Here is a 14,124-nt window from a genome sequence, read left to right as displayed (position 1 = left end):
GTACGACCCATCTGTAGTGGAGTGAATATGTTTCTTTGTGTTCACCAAATGAATACATTTTAGTGATCAGATTAAAATAATTTGATATTCGATGTAGAGAAAGCAATTTACAGACACACATTTATTAAATCAGCTTTTATTTTGACTTTCTGGAATGAAAAACAACAAAAGCAGTTGTCTTTGTTTCACAGTGCTCAGTATTAATTTAGTGTTCATGAAAAAAATGTAACTCTTATTTACACCAAGATTATGAAGTATAAATATAGGTGTCGTCTTCACTTATAGGAAAATATACATCTCTTTAGGCTCTCACCTAAAATTATCTTTTGGTTTACGTGGCCTCTTAGGTTCTTTGGGTTCATGGGTTCTTTGGGTTCCATTGTGTTTGGAAGCTTAGCACATAGAAGTAGTAAATGGCAGTACATTTTGGCAAGTATGGGTTTCTCAGTCACTTCAGAAAGGAAATTCATAGAAACCTGATGAAGAGTAATCTAGCAGAAGGAATCAGGTCAGGACATAAATCATTTCTCGGCAGTATCCCTTTTTTCTGTGGCTTTATACAATATGGAGAGCGACAAGGAGGTCCAGCAGGAGGCACTATATGGTTTGTAAACTTGCTCTTCGCAGGTGTGCTGGGGTGTTGGTCATATGTCCTTTAAGCATTTAATTCAAACCATTCCTTTACTGCAGCTCTATTCTGCGTTACCCAGATGGCATTAGCTTGTGTCTTCTCTATAGCTTGTTCCAAAGCCCGAGATGCGGTGCCTAAACCGATGTCGCTATCGATAATATACTGTTTAAATTGCAAAAGCTGTTGGAGAAAAACAGTTGTGTTATTCAGTCATCCGAGAAGACCTTCAGTGCACTGATAAAAAAATACAAGTCCATCAGGTTCAACCTATTACACTTGCAAACTTTACTTGATCCAAAGGAAGTCAAAAAACAACCTCATGAAGTGAGAAAATTCCTTTCTGACCCACAGTGGAAATCGGAAGGATCTAAAATCCTCGTGATTGTCAAAGATAATATCTAACTCTTTTTTTTTTAAAGGGAACCTGTAATCAAGTTTTGCTACCCTAAACTAATGCCATCTACTGTACAGTATGTAAAGGCACTGTAATGCTGATTACACCCTTATCTTTATTTTAGAAATCTGGGTTAAGTTTTAGAGAAATTTATTGTTAGGCCACGGCCCCATTATCAGTATTTGGTCAGTATTTTTTCTCTGGAGTGGGAGCCAAAACCAGGAGTGGGTGATAAATGCAGAATTGGGGACTTGTTTCTATTATACCTTTTCTCTGGTTTTGGCTCCCACTGCACTTACAGCTCTGCTGCCCTTCTGCCACTGTAAGTGATTGACAGGTATCTCTTCTTACAGTGACCTGCCTCTCTCACTCGAGATCTGGTGCAATAACAGTCATTCCCGGGGTGACAGCTGTAAGTGTAAAACAATGCAGATCACGCAAAACACTGACAGTTTTCTTCACTAAGACCTTACATTGCTTGCACTAGATCTCTGGCAGGAGAGGCAGGGCACTGAAAGAAGAGTGACCTGTCAATCACTGCCATGCGGCAGGCAGGAAATATTGAAGGCAGGCAGCAGAGCTGTAAGTGTAAACCCAGATTTTTAAAAGAAAGTTATGGGTGTAATCTGCAGGTTAATAGCGTTACTAACCTGCCCTGCGTCTGCATGCAGCCGAACACTGCGGGGAGAAAATTAACTTTATTCTCCCCGCAGCTTTCCGGTTTCAGTCACGAGGGCGGCGCCAGTTCTTTCGCTGCTCAGAGTATACTGTATACATATATTCATGACAAAATGAATTGGGGAGGAGGGGGGCATGAAAATATAATGAATTGGGAGATGGGGGCATTGAGGATGACGGAGTGCGACTAGTAATGAATTGGGGACAGAGTACAGGTGCTAATTAATTTATATATTTATTAGGTGGGGAAAGTGGCTATTTATACTTAGTGGGGGCACAGTGGTGGATTACAATTTATGTTTGGAATGGTGGGTTGCATAATAATTAATTATATATTAATGGTGGGTGCTCGTCTGTATTCAGCTGCGTAGTGTAGAAGTTGGGGAATGTACTCTAGATAACTGTGTGTTATTTTATTCAGAGACGAATCCAGGCTGGAAGAAGTAATGGCGGTCTGCGCTTGATGAAGAAAAAAGCGAAGATAAAAGACTTCAACTAGAGACGTCACTGGTGAGTCAGTGTGTTATTTGTACATTGACACTATATACTGTATACTATGTACAGCGCTCCTGTCTATCGTCTCACCAGTGATCATTGTATTACCTGTACACTGACACTATATACAGAGCTCCTGTGTATAATGACACTTATGCTAATATTAGTATTGTGTTCTTTTATTAATGATCAGTATTGTAGTATTCGGTCACTATGTGGTGGCAATATGTGGTCTGGTCATGGTATGTCGGTATTTGTTCCTTGTATGTGGTGTTATTCGGTCACTATGTGGTGGTAATATGTAGTCCGATTATGGTGTGACGGTATTTGTCTCTTGTATGTGATATTATTGGTCATTATAAAAAAAACTATGTGACATATTCCCTTAAAGAAAAATAAATAAAAATACACCTAAAAAGAGTATTGGATATTTTAAGAAATGTTTAAAAGGTCATAGTAGAGTAGGGCCCTACCAGAAGAGTCTCCTTGTCATGGTGGTTGCTTAAAAAATCTTTTGGCCAAAATAAAAGCTGATGGCTATGTATGTGATATGGTGTTTGATGGGAACTGTTAATGTGTGATTGGTGAGGACGTGGAGCAGAATTGAAGTTTTTCCAAGAGTGGGTGGTGTGACTGTGGAAGGTTTGAGGGATGGAGGGGGAGCTGGGGAGTAGGCGGAGTCTCAAGGAAGCCCAAAAAATTTTCCCAGTATGGGTCCCTGAAATTCCTGGTGGCAGCCCTGAAAGGAGCTCTAAAAGCTAACTTATGTATATTTACTCCCTTAAGTAAAACTAGTAGTGATGAGCGAGCGTGTTCTGTTAAGTACAGGCATTCCTCACATGTATTAAAGTTGTCAAACAGTTGCAAATCATGGACATGCAGTGATTAAAACATAACACTTGAGCATGTTGTAAATACTCAGCGGGCACCCGAGCATGCTAGGCGAAAGGATTAACAGAACACGCTCGCTCATTGCTAAAAGCTAATCAGCTGTGAAAATATTGTACTTACTTGCTGCAGCTCAAAATCTGAAGAGAATCTTCTAGTGACTCCATTTATCAGGTTACCAAAAGACATTCCAGCTCCAATGCTAGGAAAAAAGCAAAACCATAATAAATGGATGAGTGAATGAATAAACAAGCAAATAATGCATATGCAAATTTAATTAAATGGAATAGATAGAAAATTCTAATTACATTTCATTTTCAGGCAAATTTAAGCAGCTTACTTTAGCCATTTAGAAATGTTCAGATAAGTTGATTATATAATTATCATATTTGCATAATATTGAAGTTTACAAGATATGGTCCTTTTGTAAACTTACTCTTTAACAAGTCTTTCCCAATTGGCCCTCATGAAGTCCCAGGAAAGGCTCTGGCCTACCACATTATTAGCAACATTAGTAATTGTGGAAAGGGCATCTTGTTTGCGGATTTTGGTGGAATCCAAGGAATATTCCAGGAGTCTGTGAATTGAAGATATAAACTTGTGAACAAATAATTTTTTATTAACTAGACCATGATATACTGTTCAGTTACATTACTGTGAGGCTGTGTGCCCACTAGGCGTTTTTTAAGCGTTTCCGCAGCAGCAATTCCACCGCAGAAACGCTTGGTAGAAGGTCTGCCATGTTCCCCAATGATAATCCGCATGTGCTCTGCACATGCTGCGGAAATTTCCCCTGCGGATTATCATTGCGGAAAAATCCGCAGCTCTACCAATTATTTTGCGTAATCGCGGCGTTTTCGCCGCCATTGACTTGCATTGAATCGCTTAATATTTGCATGACTACACGTGCACATGCGGATATTAAGTGATTCAATGTGCGGATGGTGCCCGGGTCTGGAGAAGAGGAGACTCTCCTCCAGACCCGGGTACCATAGTACCTGTAAAAAAAAGAATTTAAAATAAAAAAAACATTATACTTACCTTCTGATGGCCCCCGGTCTTCTATCCCGTACGTCTTGGCTCCCCGGCGGCTCGCGATGGAGTAAAAGGAGGTCATTCAGTCATGTGACAGGTCACATGACCGCTGACGGTGGCGGTCGTGTGACCTGTCACATGACTAAATTACGTCATGGAAGGTCCTTTTAGACCACCGTGAGACACCGGGGAGACTGTACGCATCGGTGAAGGAGACCGAGGGCCATCGGAAGGTGAGTATAATGTTGTTTTTTTTTATTTTTTACCATTTTTATTCTTTTTTTTAACTAACTTGGTCACACTATATAAAATCCATGCCGGGTGCATGGATTTATATAGTGTGACCAAGTTGTCAAGCACTTTTCCAAGTGATGCTAAAATCGCTTGGAAAGAGCTTGACAACCCGCATGCGAAATCGCATGTGCAAAACGCGTGATAAACGCTTGTTACTGGCTGAAAAAACGCATGTACAATCCGCATGCATTTTTTCTGCCAGGGAGATGCAGAAACACTGAGGAAAAATCCGGAGCATTTCTGCATAGCCTTATGGTACTTTGCTGAACTGATCAGTTTTCGAGGTTGTAACAACCATTGAAGAAGTCTCAGACAATTGGTGCTGGCCTGTAGATCATAATCATTTGCTTCCTTTTGAAGAATGTCAGCCTTAACGGATTGAACTAATGTATGGTTTTCAGGAATGCACCGCTCCCCTGCCTTGTGGATGTCTGCTTGTTCACTCCTGAATGATTGACAGTTTGGATCAGCGGCATTGTTGCGCTGAACTGTGTGCTCTCATATCCTGCAAGCAGAAGCCTGATTGCAGGATCATTGAAGCCACCTGGATCAAGTGACCATTGCTTCAGAGCAGCATTAGCAAGCTCTATAGCATAGAGCTTGCAAGAGCATGCTCCTTACCTATGAAATTAGCCACCTCTGCTAGACTGCAGAAGTAGCCAGTAACCTAACAACATGTAGCAAACAATAAAATTAAAAATCACCCTTCCAGTCCATGCTTGAGAGTGGAGAGGATTTTGAATAAGAGGAAATTTGCACAGTTACTTGTTTTTACATGATGGTGAGAAAACATCTCTAAAAAATAAAATGTATCAGACTTTCAACTTATTTACCTATTGAGAATCCAGGGTTCCTTACTACACGTCAGACCTGCTCGGAGTTTGTCAGCCTCTTGCGCATTAGTGGTGCTCCTGAACTTTTCCCATGTAAAATTCCACTCAGTTTCTCCCCCTCGAGCTATAGCATTGCAGTAGATGGTGGATCTCAGATTTGCATGAATGCTGTACATATCGACACAGAAAATAACGTCATTGAACATTTTTTTTCAGTTTTACATAACAATTAGCCATATCATTAAGAACATATTGGTAGAAATTGTCTGCTCTACTGGGCCAGGTTATCTACATATGCATCGTTACATGTGCCCACAGCAAAAAATAAATGTTTAAGCAACCTAATAATACTTGCAATTATGCGTAAATTGTACAGTATCAGCACTTTAAACTCAATATTCTAGGAAAGCAATAGGCATTCAATATTACATTTAACTTTCACCAAAAACTGGGAATGAAATAACAATACGTACGGATTAACACTTGTATTCATCCAGTCGCTAAACCATTTTGTAGCCAGTTCTCCACATTCTGTGATTCCATAAGTACAAGCCATACTGACTGCATTTATTTCTTGGTATCTGAAGGTTAGAAAATATACAAAATAAAAGTATATAAAAAAAAATCTTATTCAAATTATAAGTGCAATAGCAAATTTCCAAAATGTTACATCTTATCCTTATTACCATTAACCTAAGGGCTCTTCCACACGTCAGTTTTTCTCGTATAAGTGTTGTCCGCATTTTTCATGGATAGCACTCCTACCTATGATAGTCTATGGGGTAATTCAGATGTCTGATTTTTTCCTCAGATTGAGTGCTCAGATTGAGTGGTCCGCACAAAATCACAGAGACTTGTCCGATATTGATCTGAGTGTCTGATCAAACTTGTCAGTGCAAGTCTATGTGTACGTGAAAAAAAATCGGACAGTACTTGGATGCCATCCATGTGCTGCCCGTTTTTCACAGACTGTGGGATATAAGAAGCTTTTATTTATTTAATCCGGGAAAACCTGATGAAACTCTGACCAAACACATGGTAAAAACTGGCACACGGATGACACTTTTACCATTTTTTACATATGAGAAAAATGACTGATGTGTGAAGGACCCCTAAGAACCAAGGCGTTCTCTATTCTTGTAGATGTTTCTGTCTTTATAACATTTCACTTTATGTATTAGTATCCCACTTCTAATTAAATACATTTTGTCAGTTAGCTACTACTATATAAATGAAGGAAGGAGCCTCATTAGTCTTTAACCCCTAAGAACCAAGCGATTTTTCATTTTTGTGCTTTCGTTTTTTTATCCCCTTCTTCCAAGAGTCATAACTTTTTGTATTAAGACCCACATAGACACAGGGCTTGTTTTTTGTGAGACATGTCGTACTTTTGAATGACACAATGCATATTAACAAATAATGTACTGGAAAAAGGGAAACAAATTCCAATTAAAGGGATTTTCCCACAAACAAAAGTTAATTTTAATCAACAGATCTTGGAATAATAATAAGTTCCACAATTGGATGTGTTTAAATAAAATGTTCCTGTGCTGAGATAATCTTATAAATGTGCCCCTGCTGTGTACTGTGTAATGGCTGTGTCTGACTGTACAGGAGCATGGTCTGATCATACCACATCTCCTGGGCAGGGGAGGACACAAAAGAGTATACAGACATCACAGCAGGGGATCACAGCTGATTCTTTTTGTGAGGTAAAACATTTCCCTGCCTGTTTTTAAGCAATGTTTTATCTCAAAGAAAGAATCGGCTGTGATACCTTGCTGTCCTGTCTGTATACTCTCTTTTGCTTTCTCTCCTACCCAGGAGATCTATTGATTAAAATCAACTTTTGTTCCTGGGAAAACCCCTTTAAGATAAAATTGCGAAAAAAAACCCTACAATTCCTCATTTGTTTTTTGGGTTTTGCTTTTATGATGTTGATTATGCAGTAAAAATGACCTGGAACTATGATTCTTCAGGTCAGTTTGATTACGTTGATGCCAAATTTTTTTATGTGTCGGAAATTTTTTTCTAAAATTCACAAAGTAAAAATGTAGCTTTTGTCACCATTTTCTGAGACTCATAACGTTTTAATTTTGCATCTGATGTAGCTGTGTGAGGGCTTGTTTTTTTCAGGGTGACTTAATGATTCTATTTTGGGGTGGATACGATGCTTAAATTTCTTCTAATTGCATCTTTTTTTAGGAGTTGTAACAAAAGAAAAACACAATTCAGGAGTTTCAATTTTTTTACTCTTTACGGCATATACCGATTGAGTGAAATAATTTTATGTTTTGATAGATTTGTACTTTTATGGACACAATGATACAAGCCAGCTAATCGGTGAAGTTGCTGGGAATTGAACCCCACCAATCCTTAGGATCGGATATCTACATCAGGTTTTATAGTAATTGTACTTACTGTTCTGTTAAAGTTAAAGTAGTTCTGTTCTCCCAATTTTGTGTTTTATCTTTGAAATAGCTAAATAGAGGCACAACTTGCTTCTTCATATAAGTCTGTTTAAAGAAAGGTTGCATAATTAAAGGGAGTTTGTCAGGGTAAAGTTACTTTATGAAGAGAGCACATCTCCATGTGAGCAGCTTTCCATGATAAGTAGCATACATGCAGTTCCAAAATCTGTGGACTACTTCTCAATTTTTTTTTTCAAATTATTATGCAAATTAGGTGTTTGATGCATCATGTGTTGTCCAGTACACCATCCCTCAGTCAGTCTGGCCAACCAACTCCACCTTCTGCTTTTTTAATTGACAGCGCTGGCCCAACTAAAGTCAGTCATATCATCGGCCTCTCTCTTACTAAACTTTCTCCTTTCCAAACCGTGCTGAATGTGGCAGCCAGGGTCATATTTTTGTCCAGCCGCTACACCAATGCCAGTCATTAGACTGTTTACCCATTTGCTACAGAGTACAATATAAACTTATCTCACTCACCCACAAAGCTCTACACAGTTCTGCACCACTCTACATCTCCTCCTTCATCTCTGTCTATCACCCTACCTGTGCTCTCTGTTCTGCAACTGATCTAAGGATAACATCTTCCATAATTCGAACTTCCCACTTCCATCACCAAGACTTCTCTTGTGCTGTGCCAGTTTTCTGGAATGCACTACCCCAGACAATCCGATTAATACCTAGTTTGAATGTAAAATTTGCTTGAATAATTAGCGGACGCCATGTCGGGTTTGGGGAGCCCCTGATGTGCCTAAACAGTTGAAACCCCGCACAATGACCCCATTTTGTAAATTAGACCCCTTAAGGAACTTATCTAGATGTGTAGTGAGCACTTTGAACCCCCAAGTATTTCACAAAAGTTTATAACGTAGAGCCATGAAAATAAAAAAAACACCTTTTCCCACAAAAATGATCTTTTAGCCCCAATTTTTTTATTTTCACAAGGGTAACAGGAAAAATTGGACCCAAAAAGTTGTTGTGCAATTTCTACTGAGTATGCTGATACCCAATATGTGGAAGAAAACTACTGTTTGGGCGCATGTCAGGGCTTGGAAGGGAAGTAGTGACGTTTTGGAATGTAGACTTTGATGCAATGGTCTGCGGGCATCATGTCGTGTTTGCAGAGCCCCTGATGTGCCTAAAAAGTGGAAATCCCCAACAAGTGCCCCCTTTTTGTAAACTAGACCCCCCCAATGAATTTATCTAGATGTGTGGGGAGCACCTTGAACCCCCTGGTGCTTCACTGAAAATTATAACGTTGACTTATAAAATAAAAAAAAATCACATTTTTTCCACAAAAATGTTATGTTAGCCAAAAAAAAAATATTTTCACAAGGGTAACAGGATTAAGTGTACCCCAAAATTTGTGTGGTCAAAAACTACTTTTGAGGCACAGTGCAAAGCTCAGAAGAGAAGAAGCGCCATATTGGAGTTTAGATTTTGCTGGGCTGGCTTGACGGTGCCATGTCACATTGGCAGAGCCGCTAAGGTGCCAGAACCGCAGAACCCCCCCTCCCCCCATAAAAGACCCAATTTTACAAACTACACCTCTCAATGAATTCATCTATGGGTGCAGTGGGCATGTTGATACCACACGTGCCTCACAGAATTTCACACCATTGGGCGGTGAAGAAAGAATAATTACATTTTTACCACGAAAGTTTTGTTTCAGTCCCAGATTTTACATTTTCACACTGGGAAATGGGTAAAAATGGCACCAAAATTTGTCACACAATTTTTGCTGAAAGTAGAAATACCCCATATACTCGGGAGGGACGAAGCGCTATCTGCCTCCTGGAGCGCAGATTTTCCTAGAATACTATGCAGACTCCATACACGTAATTCGTGAACCCCTGAGCGATTCATTTACTTTAATGAGGCAGCAGAGTTAGGCCTCTTTCAAACGTCAGTGTGTCGGGTACGTGTGGTGACAGTTTCCACACGTACCCGAGACACATACACACGCAGACCCATTCAGATGAATGGGTCTGTGCACATGTCCGCGTGTTTCCACGGACTGTTGACATGTCCGTTTTTTTCATGTTGCACGGGCCACAAAATGTCCCACACTCATGACACAAGGATGACATCCGTGTGTCATCAGTGTGACACGTGGGAATCAGTGTACAGTTAGCACTGTTGTCAAACGCCGGGTGCTGAACGCTGCCATCATCATTGACCCCTGCTTGTGCTGCGATCAGCACGATCAAAGGACAATGATGAGAGTAGTATTCTGCTCCCACTGTGTCCTGGTGTAAAAATAAGAATAAAATTTTAAAAATCCTTATACTCACCTGACCACTCATGCAGAGGAGCCGGAGAGAATGACTCACTGCAGCGAGCAAGCCCCGGAGCTGCACTGAGCTCAGTGAGTGACAGGACACCGCTTGCTGAGTACAGCTCCGGGACCCGCTCGCTGGAGCGAGTCATTCTCCCCGGCTCCTCGGCATGAGTGGTCAGATGGGTTTCTGCGGGGGACATCTTTGGACAGGTGAGTATAAGGATTTTTTTATTTTATTCTTATTTTTACACCAGGACACAGAGGGAGCAGAATGCTATTCTCAGCATTGTCCCTTGCTCGTGCTGATTGCAGCGCCGGCAGTTAACAATGATGAAGGCAGCGTTCAGCACCCGGCACTTGGGAACAGCACTGACTGTACCGCTGATTCTCAGGCGCCAGTACGTGTGCTCCTGATGCGGCAGGAATTGTTTTTTTTTTTTTTTATGCCATTCTGCGTGTGGTAAAATTGATAAGTCAGCTTTATTCTTCGGGTCACTACGTTTACAGCGATACCACATTTATATTTTTTTATGTTTTGGCGCTTTTACGCAATAAAAAGTATTTTATAGAAAAAATAACATTTTTGCATCGTTTTATTCTGAGAGCTATAACTTTTTTATTTTTTGGCTGATGGAGCTGTATGGTGGCTTGTTTTTTGTGGGACAAGATGACATTTTCAGCAGTACCGTTTTTATTTACATTTGTCTTTTTGGTCATGTTTTATTCCACTCTTTGTTCAGTGGTATGACGGCAAAGCACCGTTTTTTGCTTCGTTTTTTTTTTACCGTGTCCACTAAAGGGGTTAACTTGTGGGACTGTTTTATAGGTCAGATCGTTCCGGACGCGGCAATACCAAATATGTGTACTTTTATTGTTTATTTTTTCTTCATAATAATATTTATTTACGGGTACAATATATATATATATATTCAATATTTTGTAATTTAAAAAAAAATATTTTTACAACTTGTTTTAACTTTTTTTTTTACACTGTTTTACTTAGTCCCACTATGGGACTTTCACTTTCTGCAGTCTGATTGCAGTTATAAGGTATAGCAGAGCAGGGTCACTGCTATGCCTTATGACTTGTCAGCCCTGCAGACACAAGTTAGTTTGATCATGCACTGCGCATGATCAAACTAACTTGCTGGTGCCTGGTGACCCAGATGTCGTCATGACAACATTGGGTCACCATGGCAACGTTCGGGAGCCTGTACTGACAGAGCGGAGTCTCTGATGCAAGAGCAGAGGGGTTTTTGTCCCTCTGCTCACTCACTAAATGCTGTGATCGCAGCATTTAGGGAGTCAAAGTGCCGGGAGCGGTGCGGGCACCGCTACTGGCAATGAGTGCTGGATGTCAGCTGTCAGAATCAGCTGACACCCGGGGCCGATCGTGCCTGCACAGCCAGTGTGCAGGTGCGATCTCCTGTGCGTAATAATACCTACCTGGTCCATAAGGCCCAGGGCACAGGAACTTATTATTACGCACAACGTCATAAAAGGGTTGAAAACACATCCCTTTAGGCAAGCTTATCACCTCACTTCACTAATCAAACTCTTCCCTGTTCCCCTTTTTGCTTTTATGGCGTTGATTGTGCAGTAAAAATGACCTGGAGCTATGATTCTTCAGGTCAGTATGATTACGTTGATGCCAAACTTTTTTTATGTGGGGAAAAAAAAATCCTGAAATTCACAAAGAAAAAATGTAGCTGTGCTTAGACAGACACTGGCTGATGACCGGCTCATGCTGCTTACTGAAAATGCCCTGTTTATTATAATGGTGGCTGAACCATACATGACAAGCACTTTCTACCTATTGTGTCCCCCTATTTCCTTATAGATTGTAAGCTGCGAGCAGCAGGGCCCTCAGTCCTCTTGAACTATGTGTTATTTTTATTGTCTGTACATGTCACCGCTTAATTGTAAAGTGCAGCACTATATAAATAAAATTATTATTATTATTTTTATTATTATTACGAGGGAGAGGAGCTGGGTGGCCAGATTGACAGAGAGATGATGTACTGGATCCCACTCGAGGCACCAAACACCTAACTTGCATGTTACTTCAAAGATCATTTTCTTGAAAAGCAGTTCACTGATTTTGTAACTACTAGTATGCTTCTTCTCAAGAAAAGCTGTCAGTTTTTTTCAAATTTACCCATTTATTTGAATGTTTAAGTTCTATCCACAAAACAAACCATTTTCTTTTATGTAGACCTTCAGCCCCCAAAAATAAACCGCACATGAATAGCCCCATAAATGCACCAGAATTAACAACCGGCGCATGCTCAGTAGAACAGAGACTAGCCCAGCCCTGGAAATGGACATTATTGAAGACCTATCGTTTTAGGGCAGTAACAACAGCTGTGGGGGGTTGTCTGCAGTGATGACGACCCATGTTAGCGTGGAAAAAGAAGCAGTGGTGAGTGACAACAGCCTCGGTCCACTAATGATGTTCTGTATGAGAATCCCCAATGCATACTAGGAGATTTAAACAGAACATCATCGGAAAATTAAAGTACAGAGTGAATGCTAGGGAAGTTTTAATTGATGTACATTTCAAAAATAGTTAATTTTTAAAACTAAATAGATATTGAGTATAAAAGGCCACGGCCCCACTATCAGTATTTAATCAGTATTCGGTCAATATTTTTTCTCAGGAGTGGGAGACAAAACCAGGTGAGGAACAATCAGAGAAAAGGTATAATAAAAACAAGTCACCAATTCTGTATTTATCACCCACTCCTGGTTTTGGCTCCCACTCCTGAGAAAAAATGCTGACCGGATACTGACGAAATACTGATAGTGGGGCCGTGGCCTAAGGTTCAATGTTAGGTTTTGGACAACCCCTTTAACAAGAGAGATAATAAGTTGTGGCATTTTACCTTCATTGGTCCATACACATCAGAACGATCAAACATCTGTGTAAAGTAACTGAGACTGTTTAGAGTTGCCTGCCAAGGCATGTACTCCACTTCTTTTTCCAGAAATTTTGTGGTTTCAAGTGCTCTTGTAGTTTGTATTATCTGAGCCCTGAAAAGCAAACAAAATCGAAATCCCCATTACGGTAGAGGTTTATTAGATGTAATGCAGCACAAAATATTGTATAATATTTAACCTGCATATTTTAAGTGACTCAAGAGTTTTTGGAACATCAAGGGTGTATTCAGACATCTGAACAAACCGGTCCGAGATCGGACTGCAATGCGGGGACTGTCTGCGGATCTCCCGACCCGAGTGTGACAGCTTCATAGAAACATACATACAGAGAGACTGAAAACAGGGAAAGGAAACGCCCTGCTGCAGGAAGAAAATTGAGACTTTTTCTCAATAAAATATGTTACAACATTTAATGTAATCCGATCTATTAATAACATATACAATTTCAAATAATAGTGTGCTTTAACACCAAAGATTTTTAATCTGCATGTAAATGGTACCATGTGAACATATCCTAAGGGATGTCATGCATACTAATTTATAGTTTACGCTGCCTTATGCACTAACACTGGATTTTAATTTAGTTAAAAAGGACCTCTAGACTAGTCTTTTTCAGTAAATGCCATATTTTTGAATCCTGGGTTCAAAGTTGCGTGTGAACTTACCTTAGTTGCAGCTTATTATCCCCTCAACTCAAAAGGATGTATGTATATATATATATATATATATATGTATATATATATATATATATATATATATATATATATATATATCTTGATAGGGCGGAAGTTCCAACTTCACAATTTATGTATATGTCTAAGGGAAAGCTCAGGAGTTGTGCCTGTGCCATCCGCAAAGGGATGTCTGTAATATACGGTAAGGTTCTACCTCCTCTGATCCCAGCAGTTTAACCCCTCAAATAACCACCAAAGTCAATAGCGATCGCAACATGTAAGTCCACGTTCACACGTTCAGTATTTGGTCCTTATTTTACCTGAGTATTTGTAAGCCAGGAGTGGGTGAAAAATACAGAAGTGGTGGCTTTTTTCTATTATACTTTTCTCTGATTGTTCCACTCCTGATTTTGGCTTACACATACTAGTGTAAAATGCTAACCAAATAATCAAAATGTTAATGTGGCCTATGGGTTTTGACAGAAAGAGTGCACAACTTAAAATGGCCTT

At 39.9% G+C, this 14,124-nt stretch overlaps 1 protein-coding gene across 1 annotated transcript in view; it reads right to left on the bottom strand.

Moving 5' to 3' along the window:
* Positions 1-120: 120 nt before the first annotated feature.
* ANPEP (alanyl aminopeptidase, membrane) overlaps positions 121-14,124 on the bottom strand; it is a 36,001-nt gene continuing 21,997 nt past the window's right edge. The window contains exons 14-20 of the mRNA XM_073653225.1: positions 12,886-13,033; positions 7,670-7,764; positions 5,722-5,829; positions 5,249-5,416; positions 3,523-3,663; positions 3,210-3,288; positions 121-811 (exon numbers count right to left, since the gene is read on the bottom strand). Coding sequence (XP_073509326.1) covers positions 656-811; positions 3,210-3,288; positions 3,523-3,663; positions 5,249-5,416; positions 5,722-5,829; positions 7,670-7,764; positions 12,886-13,033 — 895 coding nt within the window. The 3' untranslated portion in view covers positions 121-655. The remainder of the gene's footprint in view (positions 812-3,209; positions 3,289-3,522; positions 3,664-5,248; positions 5,417-5,721; positions 5,830-7,669; positions 7,765-12,885; positions 13,034-14,124) is intronic.

This window comes from Phyllobates terribilis, unplaced genomic scaffold (assembly GCF_046119375.1).
Source record: "Phyllobates terribilis strain yellow unplaced genomic scaffold, ASM4611937v1 Scaffold_11__3_contigs__length_659146591, whole genome shotgun sequence".
In the NCBI taxonomy this organism is placed as follows: domain Eukaryota; kingdom Metazoa; phylum Chordata; class Amphibia; order Anura; family Dendrobatidae; genus Phyllobates; species Phyllobates terribilis.
The sequence above is the reverse complement of the archived record's forward strand: the minus strand, read 5'-3'. Positions and strand labels throughout refer to the sequence as shown.